A 23,883-nucleotide genomic window follows, 5' to 3' on the forward strand; every position below is an offset into this window, starting at 1 on the left:
TTTATTTCTCCCTCAGATTAAAAAAAAAAACAGATTTGACTTGGCAAACTCCCCAAGAAACCTGCACGCAGTTGGGTTATACAGACATGGAATATGTCAAGTATGATGCAACATCTATGTTAAAGGTGCTTAATCTCAACTCCAGTGGCAACACAGGCATTACAATTTCCCTCAGCACCCTGGTTTAGAGATGAGGAAAAAAAAGATTCTTTTTTCCCCCATAAGTATTTAGCATCCCTTGCTCAAAGTACGCTTGTGAGAATATGGACATCTCAACTGTGTTGCCTCCACAATGTCAAATGTCAACTGACATGCACTGGACGGGGTCACACAAGACAAATGATGGAACACGGAACCAGAAAATGTTTGGGACACCAGGAGTCAAGATCAAAACACAATTAAGGAAGAAAGGAGACAGAGTATGATTACAATTACCAGAAATGGCTTGAAAGGTGGCTCAACTCTCCGAGCAAGTAGATCCTCCCAGTTTGTGTGTCTGAAGAAAGGATGAGCCTGCATTAGAATGAATTGAGTTATTAATATAAATAGAATTTCAAATCTAAAATCTCATAAAATCAGCACATGCAACATTGAATTTGTACTCAAAGATGGATTCCTTGGATAGAAAGTATCAATTAACTTAGCTCCCTCGCCACTTCCAGGGACTTGTTTTACACAAATTGGGTATTTACTGGTCTACTTAAGAGTGGGAAACCCTTGAAGTAATTAATTGGCTGTGAATTACTTTAGGACATCCTGAGAAACAACATTTGGCTTATATAAATTCATGTTGATATTATCTAGATAAAGACCAGTAATTTTTCTTTCGGAATCTGAAAATTCAGGTATTTACCACAGAACAAAAGAATTACTAAAAGCAACAAAACTCATTGTTTAAATGAAACTAATCACTGAAAAATTCAAAGAATATGAATACTATCACTATCTTACAATGAATCATGTTACACCTATTAACAGAACATTGAATACCATTTATTTTTCAAACCAAAATTAACTCCAATTTCCTTCAACACCTTTTCATTTTATACCCCAAAATCAATGTACTTATCAAAAAAAATCAGAAAATTAATCACCTGCTCAGAGTACTACTTCAAAGATTTGAGTAAGGCTTGATTTTTTAGGCCTTCCACTTACTTCTGACAAGGTCTTCCCTTCAAATCTTCTCCAACCATCCCAAAGTCAGACTCCCTATTCACACAGCATCACTAGCATCTCACACATTGTCACCTCAGGTCATAACTCACTGGTTCTGGTATTCCTAAACAATGTAGTCTTGCATGTAAAACTCTTCCCAACTTGGCTATCCCAAGAAGTTCAACAAAATCAGTTAGCAAGATGTTTACACTCCTTTAGCAAGTATACAGCATTTCCATTGAACGGACGCTGGGCATCTAGATTGTTCTAAACTAAACCTGCTTCCAAGAGAATCACACCAAATGACCTACTCATCCTTATCCAATTCTAGTGGTTGTATGTTTTCATCACCTAGGTGGGTTGGTCACAATCATTTACTGTAGGTATGGTGCTCACAATCATTTACTGTAGGTATGGTGCTTTACCAGAAACCTTAAAGACAAACATAAAGGGACCACCATACTCAATGTTTGATCATTTACGTACAAATATATACTTAACTTGTTGTGAAGAACATTTAGGAACTGGAGCCATATGGTGACTGTGAGGTTACAGTTAGTTGTACCTTGCCCCAAGGAACAAGTCATGGCCCCCAAATAGCCACATTAAGGATTATGTATTTTACCTTTATCTCCAAAGGAAACATGCATCTGAGACTTAGTGGCTTCCTTACAAAGAAAACAATAACAAATTTACTGGATTTTTAGCCCAGGACATTGCTGTAATTCATTAAAGGCAAATTACAAAAGTACTGCTCTAGAAGATTTAAACTGTCTCCATTCTAGACTGCAGTTTTTTGCCTGGATTAGCCCAAAAGAGGGAACACATTAATAAATGTGAAACACTAGGTTTTATTTCCAGTTTGAACTGAGAACAGGCACTATAACGAGCATCTGTGGCCATGATGTAGAGGAAGATAAGAGAAAAATCAGTTCAGCTTCTAACTCTGGACAGCAATGAACTTGAAAGATTAATCTCAGCCTCATGCATCTTCCCCAAACGAACTACTGCGTCACCCCTAAACAACTATCCACTAGCTCTATTGTCTGGATTTTCTCCAACACCATTCAACACCTTGCTTTTCAAAGGTTTATCTAACTCCCTTTTAAGAACTAATATGGATTCTACTTGCAGTAGGGCATTCCAGGTGTCAAAAATGCTTACGCAATTCTCTTGATCTCTGCTCATTTCATAAGGATCCTACATTTATGTCCTTTAGTTACTAACTCAACTACAAAAATAATTTTCTCATGATTTATTTTATCAATTTTTAATAGCATTACTGAACAACCATAAACACTACCTTTCTCAAGCAGCAATTCTTCATATATGAACTTGTGAATGTTGTAAGCTGATCATCCTTTGATGTCCTAAGATTCTCCCATTTCTATCACGTGTAACTGAACAGCAATCACAAGTGGATTCAATTTTTCTCATGCACAGCCACCAACGACATCATCCCATTTGCATTTAACATTTCAGAAAAATTGGGGAGCTTTTGTCTGATGGCTTAATTTTGTCAAGTAATACAGGAATAGCATCTAAGATTAAAATTAAAGTTATAACAACCGTTAACAATGAGCCCTTCTTTCTTCCTCAATCGACTTTTCTTAGGCACAATGCGAGAATGTTTGTTTAAACAATTAATCCTCCTCAAAGAAATTAGCTGGATATGGACTCTATCCCAAACATGGGCAAAAATCCAATTAACAGGTGGAACTGATTTTCATGCTAAATTCAAAATTTGTTCAGAATATTAAGGAATGGCATTTGCATCAATCTTAGTGGCAGTAGTTTTTAGTGGCAGTAATTTTTAAACCAAAAATAAGATTGTGAAACATTAGTATTAAGGATGGCATTATCTGCCAATAACTCATCTGTCCCTGACTAGTGAAGCTTGTTAATTACTTAAGCCAGTTTTTGTCTTAGGTCAAGCCATGTTTGGAAAACTAAGGATTGCCAGGATACAAGAATCTAGAAATTAAACCTTAATTTTCTGGTGCTGACTCATATGAAGGTCTCTGCTGCAAACACACCTGGACATCTGCTGCATCCCCAACTCCAGCTCCAAGGCGTGAAGCAGCATTCCTTTTTAGCAGCTAAAAGCAAAACAAATGAAAGTACAGACTTCAACAATGAGCTTTACCTTATTTGCAAGCTAGCAATGAATTTCTGAAAATGTCCAAAGAAATAAGCAATTTTCATTAAATAAGTGTGCAGTCTCCCAATATCCAAATTCAATATTCAGACTGTGACCAATCATGTCAAAATTTCTGACACTGTGCAGAACCTGGTGCTTCAACAGTAGCTGTGAACAGAACATGCCCCACATTACTAGATCTTAACTGATAGTCTTGATGGAATAATGTGTTCCAGACTTCCCAGTTCACGTTCCTACATTGATATCACTTACAAAGGTTTAATTTGTCAAGGCGCCGTATCAGACTCTCTCAATTTTGCAAAGTTCTTTTCAATACATCGATTTCAATTCTATCCTCTGGTCACATCCTTAAAGATCATCATTAACATAAAAAAAGCTGAAGTGGCCTTTGAGATGAGAGCAGTTCAGCTTCTGGAATAGCAGCTTTCAGGTGAATCACATCAGGTTGAACGGTGGTTTAAAGGTGATAATGAGAATAAAATAAATGAAGAAGACGTACTCAAAAGCCCTGGTGACTCATAGAACAATGGAATGAAGATGGACAAGTGGATATGACTCAACTAAATAGCAGAATAAACTTGCAGGGCTCAATGAATGCAAGAATGTGAAAGTGACAACCAATGAAGGCAAATAGTTCACAGCTTTAAGATCCTAGTATTACTCAACAAGCACACTAACATCAAAATGACACTCGTTTTAAAAATACTGTGAATTGAAACATAGGATTGGTATGGTAGTTGAAACATGTAGCTTTTGACTTGCATTAACTGGATACATCTGTGCTCAAATTCAGGAAACATGGAGATTCCAATATGACTCCATAAGTTGAAAACTAGCTTCTGCAAGAGTTACCTGATTTGGCTCACTCTTCCATCTTATATTACACAGTACTGGAGTAAACCACTTTAACTAATCAAACCAGTCGTAAAGGATGAATCTCCGATCACTTTAATTTTGTTAACTTTTTCTGCCAACAATCTAACATCAAACTATCTTAAAGTAGGAAGACAATTGGACAGATACCTTTTTAAGAAGATCTCTGGCTTCCTGCGTGAGGTAGGGTGGCAAATTGAGTTTACACTTCAAGATCTTGTCAATTGTCTTCTTCCTGTTCTCTCCAGTGAATGGTGGCTAAGTAAAATCGAAGAAACACACCAACTCAAAAAATTTAAGAAGTTTTGTTTTAAAATTAACTTCAGAAAAGATCAAGAATTTCCAACCAATAATTAACAACTGACAAGATAAAAGCTTGAAATATCAAGGCAAATATTATTCAGTTGTATATTATTGTCTCTCATGTTGTCAAAGTTACTGGTTTAAGTTCCCCATTATATTTTGTCATCATGCAAATCTCCATTTCAGAAGGAATGGGAAAGCAAATGATGCTCCAGTCCATCCTGTTTTTCAGGAAGTTACCAAGAGCCATTCAGATGCATTAGAAAGTTAAATCACTCATTCACGTCGTTCACCCCCTAAGCCCCACCCCCAATGCACAAGTATTAAACAGAATTCACCCAACTTTTTCATTTGCTTGGAAATAGTTTTAGTGATATCAAAAGACAATTGCAGAAGGCTAAAAATGAAGTCAACTCCCATCATATTTTCTAAAAATTTTAAAAATCATGTCACTATTATCAAAGAAAATAGCTGGACTACAAACAAAAATGATTCTATATTTGATCATTTTCTGTTTTATCTGTAGCATGTATTCTTAGGCTTGCGCTTTAGAACTGTTCTGTCAGCATACTTTTGTCTGTGTTTTGGGGATTTAGTTTATGTCTGGACTGGAATCTTTAAAAGTGAACTAAACAAAACCAAGACTATGTGAAGGTGATTTAAAAAAACATTAATTGAAGACAAAACATAACAAGTAATCCTAGAATCGAAAGGATATCATACACTTTCAGAATTCTTAGCAGGAAGGCTATAGAAGGTGGAAGAAAAATCAGGCATTTTAAAGTTACCTGCAGCAATACTTCAGAATATTTTGAATAGCCATTACACCAACATGAGATACAGAACCTTAGGAATGAGGATAGAACCTAGAATAAAAGCCTAACTACACCTGCATTTCTTATTATACAACTTCTTAAAAAGGATGTAATGTTATTTAAATGTTGCTAATGTAACTTTATTTTGAATACAATTATCATAGCCAAAGGATGGAGCATTAGCCCTCTTAACCGAGTTCCAATGTTGGGAATCTGAGATTTGTGCAAATGAATGACATGGGTGATCTGAACTCTAAGTTTCAAGGTTAAGCTTCTCTGTGCCAGTCACTCTCCACCAGCTTCCCCATCGTGAATTAGAGCACATTGGAGATAACGTGTATTTAATTATCTAAGTGGTTTTCCAAATGAGACCTTGTGGAAAAATATTTCCAAAACCAAATTTCTCAACACAATACAGCCTCCTGAAGAGTCAAAAAAAGTATTCTGACAACATATTGTTTTGTTGCCTTTCAAAATGGAGCGAAGCACTTAACATGGTGAAAGGTTCAAAAGCATGCAATGTTAAACTGTGCACCTACTGCTCCAGTCAGCATGTCATACATTAGGGCTCCTAAACTCCACCAGTCCACAGCTCGATTGTGTCCACTTCTCATTAAAATTTCAGGCGCCCTGTTAGAAAAGAAAAGGAACAAGATCCCATTATTCTTCAGCTCTGTTCCAAATACTGCAGCATTTCATCAAAATAGGAGAGGGAGAAGGAAATCTTCATATGTTTTTCAATTAGAAGCATGTGATTTGTCCTATTTGGAGAAAACTAGAGAATCTACTACCACAAAACAAGACTTTCATTTGACAAATTTCAATTTGATTCACAGTTTCTTCTAAGGGGCTTCCCCAAAGTGACAGGAAGGTGGTGTAATGCAGTAGGTATTACAGCTTCAAGTGTCAGAGTCATTTATGATGGTGTCAAATTAGGTGACCATGGAGTTGTGGCAGCCTTGCCAAGATGGATGTTGCAGCACATCACCTTTAAAGAATTACACCAAATTGGAGTCATATTTCAGTAAACATTTTACACATAACAATAAGACAAATGATCACTTAATGCATTCCTGATAGTCTTGGTTAAAAGGAGGATGTCAATCACAGACATTTTGAAAAAAAGACCATCAACACAAGTGGTGCACACAGTGGTTTAAGAATTCTGGTATATGGAAGAATGATTGAATTATACCAATAATTTTGTTAGACACTAATTTTGAAAAGACAGGACTGCACTGGAATTTCAACGTGCTTCAATGTGGACTCTTAAGTAGTGAAGGCCTGCCTGCAATTCAATAAAAAATGCTCCAAATCTGAACCCTGCAATTTGGAACAGCAAACAGGTAACCATCCCCTCTCTGTCTCTTGCACAGCTTTTTGTAGTAAGCTAAAACATGAAAACAAAGGTTGGGTGTGAAAACACATCAAGGTTTAAATTGTGAGACCCCAGCTAAGGCACGTGAAAAATAAATAGTAAAACAGAACAAATTCAAGTGACACTAGTAAGCTCAAATTGAGTCCACTTAGCTTAGGTTCTTTATACTCAAATGACAGGTATGATTATCAGGAATAAAGGGTTCAATTTCCCGAAATAAATGTTAATATTCTCTGTAGTCTGCACATTTCCATGCAATACTAGTTTTTAAAAGGACTCACATGTACTCAATTGTGCCACAAAACGTGTGGGTCACTGCACCATCATGAATAGATTCTTTACATAGTCCAAAATCTGTCAGTTTAACGTGCCCTGAAACAAAAAGGAAAACACAAGTTGATTGCTGGGCATGCAAGAGAAGGTATCCTTCAGGGATTACAAAACAGCAATCTGTCCACAGGGTTCAAACACTTCAAAAAACACTACGCACACAGTTAATCTTAGTTAGGTTGCAAATTTATGGTTAATTCCAGGCTTTAATATGGCGTTGGCCAATAACCAACGTCATCTAAAGTTATAGAAAAAATTGAGTAATTTCATGTCAGTATTTGGCTATTTACATTTTCTACGATTTCTCCTGAAAGTGCAGACTCTCTTGCTGGGCTACAATTGCATAGAAGCCAAGACCTCATCCAAGTGACCATTATGACCGCTCTACTGCCTGGAGTTTAGAAGAATGAGGGGGATCTCAGTGAAGAATAAAAGATTACTAAGGGACTTGACAGGGTAAACGCTGAGATGATGTTTCCCCTCATGATAGAATCTAGGACCGGAGGGCACAGTCTCAGAATGACAGGGTGCTAAATTTAAAACTGAGATGAGGAAGAAATTCTTGCAGTAGATTGTCTCTCTTTGGAACTCCTTGCCCTGGACCACTTTAGGAGCAGAGCCCTTGTTTATATTTAAGGCTGAGATGGAGTTTCCTATTGATCAGGAATCTAAGGTTATGGGGAAAATGCAGGAAAATGGATGCGAGGAATGTTAGATCAGCCTAGATTCTACTGAACAGCGCAGCAGGCTGCTCCAATTTATTATGGTCTTATTTTTATATCTGGCAAATGTCTCCTCAGAAGGACTGCAATGGAGTCCAATCATGCTCTTATTTGACATACAAAAATCCACAATTTCCAGTAAGGGTCACGGTTACCAAAGAGAAACAGAACCACTGGCAGATAATTTTCTATGACTAAGCTTCACCACTTATCAACTAACTTAGAATAGAAAGTGAATCAGAACAACAGTGCTTTGCACCATGTCAATTTGTGCCATTAGGTTAGAAGATGACTTTCAATTTAGTTTTTAACTTCAACTTTTTTTCCTGTTTTTGGCTAGTTTTGTCAACTGCCAACAGAAGCTAGGTTTCTTCAGGATGGATAACAACTGTACTTTTACCAATTTAAATTTTGGAAGAATTACATAGTTAAGACATTGAGCAAGGATTTGAAATTCATGAAAACCTCAAATCTTTAACTACATAACACAACTAGGCATATTGAACTTGATAATTTTAAGTTGGGGACAAAATCAAAGCAAGTAAACTGGCTCATGTCAGAATTTAATTTTTAGAGCAGCGAATTTTGGAGATGGAAATACATCGGTTGGTTTCAGACTCAAATCAGAAGTCAGCATGTTAATGATTTCATCTAACCATACATGACATCTGACAAAGACATTTATTACATTTTTGCCACACTAATTAGAGATCTCCAGTAGGTTTGCTCCAAATGAATCACAATATCTAATTTGCTTCATGTTGCCGTAACTCTCTTCTGATTGCATCATTTTTGCTTCTCTATCCAATTCTTTCCTCACTTTTAGCCTTCTTTTAAAAGTTCATTTTCTACCTTGTCTTGCTTTAATTCTTTTTATTCTCAGTGTAAGGTACACAGCATACACACTGCAAGGACTATTTAACATTGTGTCCTTTCAAGCCACACATTGTGGTTAAAGGGAAGAGAAGAGGTCCCAATTTTTGAAGTGATGATTGTGGGAAGGACCCAGCTGAATTTACAAGCAGGTGAGGCCTTTGGGATTGTAGGTGGCTGGAGAGATTCAGCCCAGCATTATTGGGTCTGGTAAGCCAGCCTGAGAGCATTACAAAGACATAAATCAACTGTTACCAAGGGAAGAAAACCAAAGTAAATAAATTAGTGGTTACCTCGGAGCTGCAACCATGGGAGCCGGGAGAATTGAAAATTTAGGTAAATGGGAAACTTAACTTTAAAAGGTAATGATTCAACCTTTCTGCCAAAGATGATGCACATGGTATTAAAATCACAGATGATGTTTACAATAATTAAGTTGCATGGGCCATCTTTGTAAAGATGTACAGTTTTAGTTTAAGATGAATTAGTAGCTGTTAACTTTGTTTTTTTTGTTATGTCTGTGCATTTACAATGCTTTGATTTTTGATAGCAATGAGAGTCTTTCAGAAATGAGAGCAGTGGACATTGTCTATGTGGGCTTCACCAAGGCATTCAACAAGGTTCTGCATAGTAGACTGGTTAGCAAGGTCAGATAACATGGAATCCAGGGATAGCTAGCCATTTGGATACAAAACTAGCTTGAAGGTAGGAGACAGGGTGGTGGTGGAGGGGTGTTCTTCAGACTGGGGGGCTGTGACCAGCAGTGCGCTGCAAGGATCAGTGCTGGGTACACTGCTTTTTGTCATTTATATAAACTATTTGGGTGAGAATACAGTAGGAAAGGTTAGGAGGTTTTGCAGATGACACCAAAATTGGTGGCGTAGATGACAGCGCCGGTTATCTAAGATTACAAAGAGATTTTAATCAAATGGGCTGACGGGCCAAGAAGTGGCAGACGGAGTTTAATTTAGATAAATGTGAAGTGTTGCATTTTGGCAAGGCAAATCAGGGCAGCACTTACATGGGGAGTGTTGCCAAACAAGGAGACCATGGGGTATAAGTTCATAGCTCCTTGAAGGTGGAGTCACAAGTAGACAGGGTAGTGAAGGTGGTGTTTGGTACACTTGCCTTTACTGGTCAGTGCATTGATTATAGGAGTTGGGATGTCATGTTGCAGCTGTATAGGACACTTTTAAAATACTGCGTTCAACTCTGGTCTCCCTGCTATAGGAACAACGTTGTTAAACGTGAAAGGGTTCAGAAAAGTTTTACAAGGATGTTACCTGGGTTGGAGGGTTAATCTATAGGGAGAGGCTCAAAAGGCTGGAGTTATTTTCTCTGGAGATTCAGAGGCTGAGGGTGACCTTATAGGGTTTCATAAAATCATAAAGGGCATCAGTAGGATGAATAGCCAAGGTCTTTTCTCCAGGGTAGTGGAGTCCAAGACGGCCAAGGTTTAAGACCATAAGACATAGGAGCAGAAATGAGGCCATTCGGCCCATCAAGTCTGCTCCGCCATTCAATCATGGCTGATAAGTTTCTCAACCCCATTCTCCCACTTTCTCCCCGTAGCCCTTGATAATCAAGAACCCATCTATCTCAGTCTCAAATGTACTCAATGACCTGGCCTCCACAGCCTTCTGTGGCAGTGAATTCCATAGATTCACCACTCTCTGGCTGAAGAAGTTTCTCCTTATTTCCGGTCTAAAAGCTCTTTCCTTTACTCTAAGGCTGTGCCCTCGGGTCCTAGTCTCTCTTACCAATGGAAACATCTTCCCAACATCCACTCCGTCCAGGCCATTCAGTATTCTGAAAGTTTCAATTAGGTCCCCCCTCATCCTTCTAGAATCCAATGAGTATAGTCCCAGAGTCCTCAAACGTTCCTCATATGTTAAGCTTTCCATTCCTGGGATTACTCTCGTGAACCTCCTCTGAACCTGCTCCAGGGCCAGTACATCCTTCCTGAGATATGAGGCCCAAAACTGCACTCAATACTCCAAATGTGGCCTGACCAGAGCCTTCTAAAGCCTCAGTAGTACATTCCTGCTTTTATATTCAAGTCCTCTCAAAATAAATGCCAACATTGCATTTGCCTTCCTGACTACTGACTCAACCTGCAAGTTTACCTTGAGAGAATTCTGGACTAGAACTCCCAAGTCTCTTTGCACTTCAGACTTCTGAATTTTCTTCCCACTTCGAAAATACTCCATGCTTTTATCCTTCTTACCAAAGTACATGACCTTACACTTTCCCACGTTGCACTCTATCTGCCACTTCCTTGCCCATTCTCGTAACCTGTCCAAATCCTTCTGCAGCCTCCCCGCCTCCTCAATACTACCTGCCCCTCCAACTATCTTTGTATCATCTGCAAACTTAGCCAGAATATCCTCCATTCCTTCACCTTGACCATTAATGTATAAAGTGAAAAGTTGTGGTCCCAACACTGACCCTTGCGGAACACTACTTGTCACTGGCTGCCATCCTGAGAAAGACCCTTTTATCCACACATTCTGCTTTCTGCCAGACAGTCAATCTTCTATCCATGCTAGCAGCTTGCCCTAACTTTACTCAGCAGCCTCCTGTGCAGCACCTTGTCAGAGGCCTTCTTGAAGTCCAGGTAGATAACTTCCATTGGTCTACTTTAAGGTGAGAGGGGAAAATAAAAGGGGCACAAGGGGCAATGTTTTTACGCAGAGGATGGTGTGTGTATGCAAAGAACTGCCAGAAAAAGTAGTGGAGTACAACATTTAAAAGGCATCTGGATGGGTACATGAATAGGAAGGATATTGGCCAAATTTAGGACATATGATTGGCATGGACAAGTTGGACCAAAGGGTCTGCTTCCATGCTGTACAAATTCATGACTCCATTTAAAAAAAAGCCCAAGGTTGCTACAAAAATAGATTCTGGAAGTAAAAACATACAAAAAGAAAGACCATAAAACCACAAAATGTAGGAGCAGAAGACCACCATTTGGCCATCAAGTCTGCTCTGCTGTTCAATGAGATCATGCCTGATCCGATAACCCTCAACTTCACTTTTCTGCCTTATCACCATAATCTTTGATCCCCCTAGTGATTAAAAATCTAAGCCTTGAATATACTTAATGACCCAGCCTCAACAGTCCTGTGTAGTAAATAATTGCAGATGCACTACCCTCAAAAAAAAAAAATTCCTCATCTGTGTCTTAAATTTAAATGAGCAGCCCTTTACCTTGAGATTATGCCCACTGGTCCTAGACTCTCTTACAAGGAAACACCTCTGTAAACCTGGAACAAAAACAAAAGTTGCTGGAAAAGCTCAGCAGGTCTGGCATGATCAGTGAAGAAAAAAATCAGAGTTAACATTTTGGGTCCAGTGACCCTTCCTCAGAACTGAGAAAGGGTCACTGGACCTGAAACGTTAAATGATTTTTCCTTCACAGATGCTGCTGAGCTTTTCCAGCAACTTTGTTTTTGTTCCAGGTTTACAGCATCCGCAGATCTTTCGGTTTTTTACTTCTCAAAACTTGCTTTGTGAAGCCCCCTGAATCGGTTTCATGTTTCAGTAAAGGTCTCTCATTTATCTGAAATCTTCAAAACTAAGTCCGTCCAACCTGCTCAACCTCTCTTCATAAGAAAATCCCTGCACACCCAGAATCAACCAAGTGAATCTTCTCTGGACTGCCTCCAAGCCATTATATCTTTTAGATAAACCAAAACCATTCACAATATTCCAGCTGTGATCTGACTTAATGCCTCATATAATTTTGTGAAAGTCTCCTTGTTGTTACTTCATTCTCTTTTAAGCAAAAGCCAACAGTGCATTTGTTCCCTGCTGCCTAGTGAACTAGCCTTTTCTGATTTGATCTTAAGCTATGCATCAGAATTAGGACATTCTGTTTATCAAGTCTGCTTTGCCATATGATCATTGCTGATGTTTCTTAAACCCATTCTCCTACTTTCTTTCCATAATCTTTAATCCCCTTACTAATTAAGAACCTATTTTTGCCTTAAAGACACTCGATGACTTGGCCTCCACAGCCTTCAGCAACGAGTTCTGGCTTATCCACTATTCTCACAACTGACATCATAACGCAATTTGATTCAAAAATGTATCCAATTTTCTCTTAAACGGATGCAATTGTCATCTTAACCACTCCTGCTGAAAAGTCTTTCACATTCTAATAATCAACTGTGCTAAAAAAAAACTTGCCCGAGCTTCTTCCCTCATTTAAATTGGTGATCCTCTTTACCAACTTCCAGAGTAAATATTTTTCGCTGTTAACTAGCAACATTCTTAAGCTTGTACTAAATCTCCACAATCTTTCTACTCCAAAATTTTTGTACCCTCATATCGCAAGTCTCTTTTCAATTTCACATTCCTAACATCACTATGGTCAATCAATATTCACTTAATCATCCATAACTTGAGCATTGCTGAAAAAGACTTGCTTTTGAAACATATAATCTTGTACTCATCAGGATCAAATGACAAGAATACCAAATTTCAAAAGGAACAACAATTTACACTGCATGAGAAAATGGTGCTGATTGGTCAAAAAATTCCCATGGTGCCCCAGGGAACAGTTACCCACAAGTTTCTGTTCAAATTCAAACGAGCAAGTCAACCTTGATTGGTCAAAGCATTTCCACGGGCAATGCAGCAAGTAAAGGTTAACTCCCAAGTTTTTGTTCAGTTGTTAGAAGAATACATGGACATGGCCTGTTTGCAAAGGACAGAAATCTGCTTTTCAATGTATGTAGCTCTGACTGGGCATAAATGAGTCACATTGCAAGCCTGAGTGATCATCTTAATTGGTGATTAGTGTAGTTCTTAGAACAATCTAATTACGTAATCACATCTAAAGTACATTAATTTTGAAGTTTTACAAGCATGAGCTGATTGAAGATCGTCAATAATCTGCCAACAGACAAAGGGATGTGTTGTTTGATACAATTCACCAGTCACTGGAATGCACAGCCTACATGTCTGGTGTCATACTAGTATTGAGGTCAAGATTTAATTCTCCTCAACCTAAATGAGGAAGTACATGTGTTCAGTGATGAAGGATTCTGCACTATCAAGTAAATAGTTAAGAACTGATCACTAAGCTTCTTGGTGAATCTCAGGCCTCGAGGCTGAAGTCCCACCTCACCAGAAGCAGTCACCCAATCAGGGGCTCGCAACTTCTGGATACGAAAGATCATTGCTAGAGGTCTGGTCTTCAGGGGATCCAATGGTGAACAGGTAGGTTTATGTTTTTCAAGACTCTCAGGCAGGGGCCATAGGAAGAGGAGGACTGGGGTTTCCTTAGTCACTGCTGCTCCTGACTAGCCCAGATTTGGGTAAACGGATGTTGGTCACCTCCCAAACCCAGCAGGCAGGTCACCCAGATTTCATAGTCGGAAAGCTAGCCACTTTTCTCTGTCAGCAAGATAGGTAATTGGGCTGAAAGCAATTTGAGGACCTTAAGTGGTTGTTTGTTGACCATTTAAGAATCTTAATAGCTAGCAAGTTGAGAAGGCCCCCTATCAACCTTCCCGGTCAGTATTTAATTGCTGAGGTGGCAAGGAGGCAGTGAATATCTTTCCAGTGCCTTTTCACCAAATTATGTACCCTTCTTGCCTCCTTTAAGGAAGGGCAAGCCACTGCCTGAAAAGCATACCATTTTACTCATTTGCGCAGGAGGTTGAATGTCTCTTTGGCTTGATGGGAGCTTCCTGTGGAGTGACAACTCATGCCGTTACTGCATAACACCAACACAAAGCACCTAACTTGATCCCCCCCCCGCCCCCACCATACAGTATTAAATTGTTCTTTCCTTTGAAATTTGGTGTTCTTGCAATTCTGCCCTGGTGAGTGCAAGACAAAAACTCTTTCATAATTTGTTTCTTTTTACAGTACACTATATCTAGGTTACATGAACACTGTGGGGTGTGGAGATGTTGCTCAATGAGCAAACATTAATACTCAACATTACTATTTTAATACACTCAACCACAGGTTAACACATCACATGTGGTGAGAACATTTTACAAGAAATATTGCATTATAGTCAGTGTCAAAAACTAACCTCTTCAAATACTGCAATGCCAAGTGTTGAATGAATAGCAAAAAGATTAAAATGTCACCTTTGTAGGGTAATCAGTGCCACAGCAGAATCTATATTCTATCAGTATCCTACAAATTTAAGATCAGATTTCCATACAAATTTGTGAGAAAGTGGCAAATACTGATATTCATAACAAAAGACTCCCTTCACATAAAATTTCCTAAGTGACAAACAATGTTGCAAATACAGTAAGTGTACCAACAGTAGTATATTAGAGGCACAGTTCAGGAAATTAAAGGTGGGCTTTTGCAATCAGCCTAGTTGACATATGCTACACCTGCTACAGTATCAGAAGCTGAGCTGCTATATGTACTGAAGTAGGACCAGCAGATCTCCAATGCTATGTGCACATACACTTATTACAACTGTCCAGTCATAATGTTTAATTGAAGCCATTTAAACCAAGGCATATGCAACAGGTTCTCCCAGTTAAGGATTTTGTGAATCTTCACAAAAAAGACAGGCATTGTATTGGTGGCAGGTATGAAATAAAAGCAATTCTTGGAAAAACCCTCACTTATACTCTACTCTACTGACAGATTTAGATTCAATCTTGGCGCTCTTGAATTGAGAATATGATACCTGTATATATTCACTCAAAACAGAGGAAGACCAAAAGTCAATTATTTCTTAGGGCCAACTTCTGTAATTATGTATTCATTTAACTATTTGATAAAATACAACCTTAATGCAAGTTGGCACTGTCCAGAGTTAATACATCAAAGAAAGTGACAAACCGTTAGCACAGATAGAATGAGGTCACAAAGTCTTTACACTACCACAGGCCTCACTACCCAGATAAATGGGCACTTACATGACCTATACTAAAGACATTACTGACCTCAAGTTAGTAAGATCTTTGTGATTTTTAAAAATTATGCGCAACTGAGACCATACAGGCAATCTCAGAAATAAATCTACATCTTGTTCATTATTTGCTCATTGCTGTTAGATAATCATGCAAATTTTTTAAAATTAAATCCACCTGAACAATGAGGAAAAATTCAGCTGTATTTCTGATGAAAGCAATTAGCAGTTAAATAATACAAAAGATTGAGAGATTCTTGTGGTGCAGTAGTGGCCCTAGCTTTGAGCCAGAAAATCTAGTTTCAAGTCCCACCTGCTCAAGAAGCGTGTCATAACATCTATGAATGGACTGGTTAGAAAATGTGTAGAGATGATTGGAAGGGCTCTTGGGGCACAGGGGTAGCGCTCCTATTTCTCAGTCAGGAGGCCCGGTTCAAGTCCCATCTGCTCCAGCAATGTGTAATAAAAACTCTAAACAGGTTGACTGGAAAATATCTACAGAAGACCGAAGATCTTCAGCAATGGTCTGCCCACAGTTAGTTTATTTAAACTGGACAGGAGTAGCTTCAATGTCTTGGTATATGGTTGCAATTGAAGGGATTATATACAACTTCCTGGTTTCTATTCCTGATTCTTATTCAGTGACAAATAGGGACCAAGGACAGGATAAAGTTGTGAAATGATGCATCACCCTTTGGATGTCCAACAAATTCTATGGGAGTTCACAAACTGAGACACTACATGGGCAAAATACAAGAACAGCAACTTGTGCAACAACATCCACGACAATTATAAATTTTGTCCTGTCCAATGAAATTTGTTGAGATCATTCACATGGAAGGTACAGGAGTTTCATAAACACCACATGAATAGTAGATCTGCCATTCTTCAACATTTATAATGCTTTTTCTCACACCGATTACAAGAGCAGAAATGTACCCAACCAGAGAAGATATATTTTACAGGAATGTGTAAAACTTTGGAAATTAAAATGTTATTGTGACCTCTAAACAAATCTTGGAACCATTAAGATTGCTGGAGTTAGTTTATAATGCATTCAGTTAAGAAAGAATCGAAGTAATTTGTGTTTCAAATCAACTTCAAAAACACTTGCCGCACTGCTCAGCACACTGCAACTGAACTTCGAGTTTCATTTACCTTGACGATTCAGCATGATGTTTTCTGGCTTCAAGTCTCTGTAGATAATACCCTTCTGATGCAAGTGCCCCAAAGCCATTGATATTTCCGCTAAATAAAAACTTGATTTGATGGGGGTGGTGGGTAAGAGAAAGACAGGCATTAGTATTTTTATTAGTTTATCTAAAAGGAAACTATTTTGGCAGAAGGAAGGTTACAACAGCTTTTTCTTGGTAAATGGCATACCAGTAATTGCATCTTTAACGGTTAAAGCTGGCAATGGAGAATATTTTCTATGTTCAAATTAGCTCATCAGTTAGTTTAACTTTTCCCTGGAACAAAAGTAGTCTATTATTTACAATCCCAGTTTAAAAAAAAAAAGATTTTCTCACACCTATCCAGTTTAAATAAAAAGTTCACGATTTTAATGCTCTCACCCCTAAGATTTGATCAGTTGTCAACAGCGCCAAACCTACTGTAACGGTTGGGTACCAAAATTGCTGGAAAAATTCAGCAGGTCTGGCAGCCCAGTGACACTTCTTCAGAACTACTGCTGCCAGACCAGCTGAGTTTTTCCAGCAATTTCTGTTTTTGCTTCTGATATCTAGCATTTGCAGTACTTTAGGTTTTTATTTTCTAACATACCCTGTATTCATCTCAATTAAAAATGAAACACATGATGTACATAACTAAAATACATTGGCTATTAAGTGATATACAAGAACGTCGTCATAACTCTGTAATCCACTTTCCAAAAAGCTCATGGGGAATCCTTTTAACATCTCAATTTGCTCACAAATGCAACTCTTGTCCTTATACTTTGCGGGCTATACTCAATGAATTACAGGTTACCTTCAGTATGGAACTGATTTCTTCTTTTCCTCCTCAAAATTACCACAACTTGTGCCCAATGCTATTCTAAGACAAGGCCCAATTGGAAGCATACACCAACAGCCCAGGATGGTTTTGCCCTGAAAAGATGGCAAGGCCAAGATTGTGAATGTGTAACCTCTTCAGACCACAATACAAAGGTAAGCCCAGCATTTTCGTTTTCTGCTACAAGTTAGCAATTTTGTCTCATTATACTTGCAACAGTATTCTTTTTCAAAACTTCAAGTGGGAAATAAGAAATAATCCATATTCTCTGATAAACTGTAATAATCTGTCCCATTGTCATACAACGTTACTGTTCACCAGGCAGGTTGAACCTGATCTTTCAAAGAGCTAATGTTAAAATTCATGGGAAACACTGTAAATAGGGACTTTTGCAAATGAAAAACATGGCAGACTGCGCATGCACAGGGCACACCACCTACTCCAGGAAGTAAGCTTTCCTCGACTTTTTCTCCCCCTTAAAGCCACAGATAAAGAAAGATCACACTCAGTAGAGAGAGAAATGTAGACCAAGTTTTACATGGCAGGATTTGACTACAGAAAACGGCCACTTTTGCAATACGTGATTTTTTTTTTTCTGTTCTGCAAGTGTTCAGGGGATTTGTTCAAGCTCCCAGCTCAACCGTTTTCTAGTTATTTAAGTGTAAACTTGTGACCTTCAATACTAGAACTAAGTGCTTTCTCACAATGAAGACTGTAATTATCAAAAACAAGAAAAGAGAACATACACCAAAGACAGGCTGGTCAACATCTTTCAGGGAGTAACTGCATCCACATTAACTGATGGACATAAAATTAAATAGACTGGAGGTGACCACCAGTTTTGACATTTTGAGGAATAAAACAAATAATTCTCTGGAATGGAGTCTCAAAGCTAAACCATTCTCAAATATGGTTTAGAAATTGAACCAGTCTAGAAGTCACATCCAGGTTTGCAACAGATCAGCTGCATCAGACTAGGGGCATTTCTTCTAATACACGCTAGTCTACATGCTGTTAAAAATCCACAATAGATGTGCTGAGATTTCAGTCCAATTTCATTTCCGTAATTTCCCAAAAAAGCCTAGCAATTGGAAAAAGATGGTGGTGGATGTAATCAAACAGGAGAGTCAAGCATGCTGAAAAGTTACAGAAACTGGTGGCTACCTGGAATTAGAATGTAACCATCACTTTGGTTAATTAAGTACAGCTGGGTAAGACAAAGAGGATTACAATATTAAATTTCAAGAAACGTCCCAGATAATAAAACTATTTAATTTAATAAAAGTCCAAGCCCAACTACGGAATTTCCTTGATCAGTCCTGATTTAGTTTCCTATCGAACAAGTTGCACTTGTTTCTAGCACTGAAGGTCACAAGTTTACATTTAAATAACTAGAAAACCATTAAGCTGGGAGCTTAAACTTGCTTGGAGCTCTTACTAATGCAAATATTACCTGAGCTCAAAAATTCTCACCACTTTTCTTTACTAAATTAAAGCCTCTAATTCTTTGAAAAAGTATCATTTGCTTGGAGCTAAAGTAAGAGAACTGATGTACAGGTCAACAAAAGGTTACAGAGTCTGAATAGCTTATACTCCTGTTCCTCAGTTCCAAGCACAGAAATACTATTTCGGTCCAACTGGTCTATACCACTGGGTGCACTTCACATGAATGTCCACTCACTGCCTCCTGTCATACTCTTCATGCAGAGACCCAGATAATGTTCTGGAGTCCTCGGTTCAAATCCCACCATGGCAAATGGTGGAATCTGAATTCAATAAATATCTAGAATTAAGAGTCTAATGATGAGCATGAATTGACTGTTGATTGTTGGAAAAACCCATCTGGTTCACTCATGTCCTTTAGGGAAGGAAACTGCCACCCTTACCTGGTCTGGCCTACATGTGACTCCAGGCCCACAGCAATGTGGTTGACTCTTAACTGCCCTCTGGGCAATTAGGGATGGGCAATAAATGCTGCCTAGCCAGCGATGCCCTCATCGCATGAATGATTTTTTTACAAATGAGCCAAGCCTTCCTCGGAATGCATCCACATGATGTTTCAAATACTCCCATTTAGCAGCAAGTCTTGTATTCTTAAATTTTTGACAAAAGAACTGTTAAAAATTGAATTATGCTATCACAAAAAATCTAACAAAATTTGACATCTCAAAGCTTTTCACGTTTTAGGCAAGATAGGTAATTTACTGGAGACCAACATCATAATCCAACCAACAGTGAAACACAACTTCAAACATATTTAAACTGGTTAATTTATTTGAACTTGAAATCAATCTCCAAATCACAAAATGAAATGCTATTCTCAAAACCACCAGAATCAACCACTGTTACTTTACAATGGCAGCCTTTTTGCATGTAGAATGGACTTGAGAGGACTTCTGCTTCCTTCAAAGAGCATGCCCTGTTCACCCAAGGGTTCTTGAAACAGCCTGCTCATATTAAACTGAGAAAACAACTGAATTGAGTATTCCCAGGAAATCAGACTGAAAAGGACAGTGGGCTCACTCCCAATCGACACCTCACTGTAATACTTCACTTCTGATGTTTTGCTTGGAAACCAGATTAACTGCAAACCACATCCTTCATGCATTTATCATTATTACAAGTAGTAACAGTCATGTCATATACCCAAATCAAATCTAGAAGCAAATAGTTCACTGGTATTTGGACTTCCTTAGGAGGATGTTTCCATTTCTGACAGAAGTCCAAAATTAGGCACAATAAATATAAGGAAGTCATGAATACCGCATGAGGAAATTCAGAAAATTCTTTAGTCAAAGAGTTTTTATGAATGTGGAACTTATAACCGCTTGGGAGCGGTCAAGACAAATAGCTCAAGGTTAAAGGAAAACTAGGTAACTGACTGATCAGATGCGATTACAGACTAACGTTCCACTACAAGATTTGAGCACAAAAAGCAAGGCTGACACTCAGTGAAGTACCACTACTGAAGGTACTGCATTTGAATGAGCGATTTAACAAAGATTAGATATGCCCCACAAGTAAGATCCAATGGCACTAATTCAAAGAGCAGCAGTTATACCTAGTGTTTTAGCTCATACTTATTCTTCAAACAGCATCACCAATACAGGTTATCTAGTAATTATCACAATGCTGTTTGAGAGAACTTGCTCTGCAAAATTTGGCTGCTTTATTTTCTTTCAATAAGGATATTTCAAATGTACTTCACTGTCACTTTGGGATGTCTGTCTAGACATAATGAAAAGTGCCATTTAAATGCAAGTCTTTCCTTTATTTCTCAGAATAAGGCAGTTCCTGTTTAAGACGGAGCAGAGATGGAATTTCTTCTCAAGAGATTGTTCATCTTTGGAATTATTTAACTCAGAGTAGCGGAGGCTAGGTCACCGAATACGAGTGAAGACCAATTTTTGATCTACAAAGGAATCAAGAATTATGTGGGCAAGCAAGCAAGTAGCATTGAAGGGGCGAATGGCCTACTCCCACTCCTCTTTTTCTTCATCTTCTGAATAGAAAGATATAAGTGCTAATTGAAGTATGATGAGAGGTGCTTGTGAAGTATAACAGACCAGTAAGGCCAAATGGCCTGCTTTTACACGATTCCAGTGCCGATAATACTTTACTTACCAAGCAGTATCTTCCATGAAGATTCCTTCCCTTTCTAGCTGCATAAAGAGCTCTCCACCTACAATGACATAACCAATGTGAGAAAGTAACAATGAGAATACCACAAAAAGCTGAGAATACGATACAGCTCAATAGCTACAAAAGAAAACCATTAAATTTGTTTAGTGTTAGATAATTTTAGCCAGCAAAACAAATGCATAGCTTATACTTTCCCATCAACTGGTACTACTTTCTTTCTCAAAACAAAGATTATTTAAAAAATGCCGCTCCAAGTATTTGCTGAGTAAATGCACCATTTAACTTAAAACAGCAACAAAGAAATAAGGGAGGTCACAAGTTTGAAGGAACAGTTAATGTGAAACTGTAGTACACAATTTTTAAAAATTCATTCAGGTGGTGTGGGCTTCACTGACTAGGCCAACATTCATTACACAGCCCTGTCTTTGAAACTTTGACAATGCGGTGCCCTCTTGAACCTTAGGTGGAGGTACAGCCAGTGTTGTTAGGGAGTGTTCAGGATCTTGACCCAGCTTCAGTGGAGGAATAGCAATACAGTTCTACAGTCGGATGGGGTGAGGCTTGGAGGAAACTTGCAAGGCGGTGTTGTTTGTTCCCATGCAACTTCTGCTTTTGTCCTTCTAGGTGCTGGAAATCACCAGCTTGTATGATGCTGTCGAAGGAGCCGAAGTGATTTGCTGCAGTGCATCTTGTAGATGATACATTCTGTTGTCATTGCACCTTGGTGAACGGGTCGAGTAAAGTTGAAGATGGTGACTGAAGTGCTAATCAAGCTGACATTTTAAAATTGTATTATAGTATGTGGGTCAACATTTATTGCCTATTCTTAGCTGCCCTTGTGGTGCTAGGCAGCTGCTGCCTTGAACTGCTGTGATTCATTAGGTGTCAGGAGACCCACAATGCCATTAGACAAGAGCCAAGATTTTGAACCAGTGACATTGAAGGAATGACAACATATTATCAAGCCAGGATGGGGAGGGTCTTGGAGGAGAACTTGCAGGTAGTGGTGTTCCATGTAACAACTGCTTGTCCTTCTAAATGGCAGTGATCATGGGTTTGAAAGATGTTTAATTAGCCTTGGTGAATTCCCACATTGCATCCTGCAGATGGTGCACACTACTGCTATTAAATATCAGTAGTGTAGGGAGTCAATGCTTGTGGATACGATACCAATTCAGTAGGTTGCTTTGTACTGGATGGTGTCAAGCTTCATGTTTTGTTGGGATCTGCACTCATCTAGGCAAGTGTACAGGATTTCATCACACTCCTGGCTTGTGTCTTATAGATGGTGGACAGGCTTTGGGGAGTCAGGTGGCGAGTTATCCATTGTAGGATTCTTAGCCTCTGATCTGCTCTTGCAGTCACAATATTTATATGCTGGTCTAGTTCATTTCCTGGTAAATTGTAACCCACAGGAAGTTGGTAGTGGGAGATACAATGATGGTATTGTCATTGAACAAAGAAGGAGTGTTAGATTTTTGGCTGTTGAAGATTGTCATTGGATGTTACTTGCTACTTAACAGTCCAAATCTAGTTGTCATCTACGTCTTGCTGCTTAAGGACTCAAGTTGCTTCAGTATCTTGTGGCAGCGAATGGTGTTGCAAATTGCCAATTATTGCACAAATTCTCCACTTCTGACCTCACAGTGGGCAGAAGTTCAAATGGTGAACAAGAAACTCTGACAATAATGTCTTATTGCTGAGTGACCGATAACAACCACGCTGTTTTCCTTTAAATTGGGTATGGCTTCAACCAGCTGAGAATGTTACCCATAATTCTTATTCTCAATGTAAAAACAGGAGTTTGTCTTCACAAGAACTGTGCAGGGATGACTTCTACCAGTAGTGTTATGAACATCTGCATTTACAACAGGTAGATAGATGAAGACAATACCAAGTAGGTTTTTCTCTTGTTGTTCCTTCAATACCAGCCTCCGACCCAGCCTAACAGCTAAGTCCTTTCAGTTGGAGGGGAGAGAGAAAGCGGAGGAGGGAGAGGCCAGGTGGTTATCAGCAAGGGGCTTCATGGACCTGGTGCCAACAGACAACGCGAGGTCCAGAGTCAATACCGAGAGCTTCCACAGCAACTCCCTCCTAACCCTTTGCCACTGTGCCGTCACTTGTAGTGGTGACGTCTGCAACATTGAGAGGTACAATTCTGTGGACCTATGTTAGGTTGTTGTTTCACTATTCTTTGGGAGAGCTCTCCCAATTTTTGGTCAAGTCCCTAAATGTTAGTAAGCAGGATGTCACTGAATCAAATGCACTAGATTAGCCATTGTTGTTTCCAGAGCCTCGATCAATGCCAAGTGATCCATCCAGTCTTTTTCCTTTTCTTAGATATAACAGCTTGATAGAGTGGGTTATTAGGCCATTTCAGAAAGCAGTTAAGGGTCAACCATATTCTGAAATCACATCTGCCTGACCAGGCAAGAACAGATTTCCTTCCATTAAGGACATTACTGAAACAGGTGTGTTTTTATGACAACTACACAGTTTCATTGTCTCAATTAGACAATTTTTTTTAATTCAAAGATTTATTAATTAAATTCAAAAACTTAGTTGTGATGATAGAATTTGAACCCAGTGGCCTGGATATCTGCATTACTAGTCAAAAGACATCATCACTGTCTCCCCGTCAATTTGCACTCACTAGTTTAAAAGCTGGACTGGGTGGTAAGGGAGGAAAATAAAAACTATTTCAACTCCTGAATTAC

General features: G+C 38.7%; 1 protein-coding gene across 1 annotated transcript in view; it reads right to left on the reverse strand.

Moving 5' to 3' along the window:
• The window catches only part of LOC109911139 (ribosomal protein S6 kinase beta-1-like), a 72,054-nt gene that overhangs the window by 23,290 nt on the left and 24,881 nt on the right, over positions 1-23,883 (reverse strand). Inside the window, exons 6-12 of the mRNA XM_020510401.2 lie at positions 21,149-21,206; positions 16,670-16,770; positions 6,967-7,057; positions 5,847-5,937; positions 4,340-4,447; positions 3,192-3,254; positions 436-513 (exon numbers count right to left, since the gene is read on the reverse strand). Coding sequence (XP_020365990.1) covers positions 436-513; positions 3,192-3,254; positions 4,340-4,447; positions 5,847-5,937; positions 6,967-7,057; positions 16,670-16,770; positions 21,149-21,206 — 590 coding nt within the window. The remainder of the gene's footprint in view (positions 1-435; positions 514-3,191; positions 3,255-4,339; positions 4,448-5,846; positions 5,938-6,966; positions 7,058-16,669; positions 16,771-21,148; positions 21,207-23,883) is intronic.

Source organism: Rhincodon typus, chromosome 26, assembly GCF_021869965.1.
Source record: "Rhincodon typus isolate 14 chromosome 26, sRhiTyp1.1, whole genome shotgun sequence".
Classification (NCBI taxonomy): Eukaryota; Metazoa; Chordata; class Chondrichthyes; order Orectolobiformes; family Rhincodontidae; genus Rhincodon; species Rhincodon typus.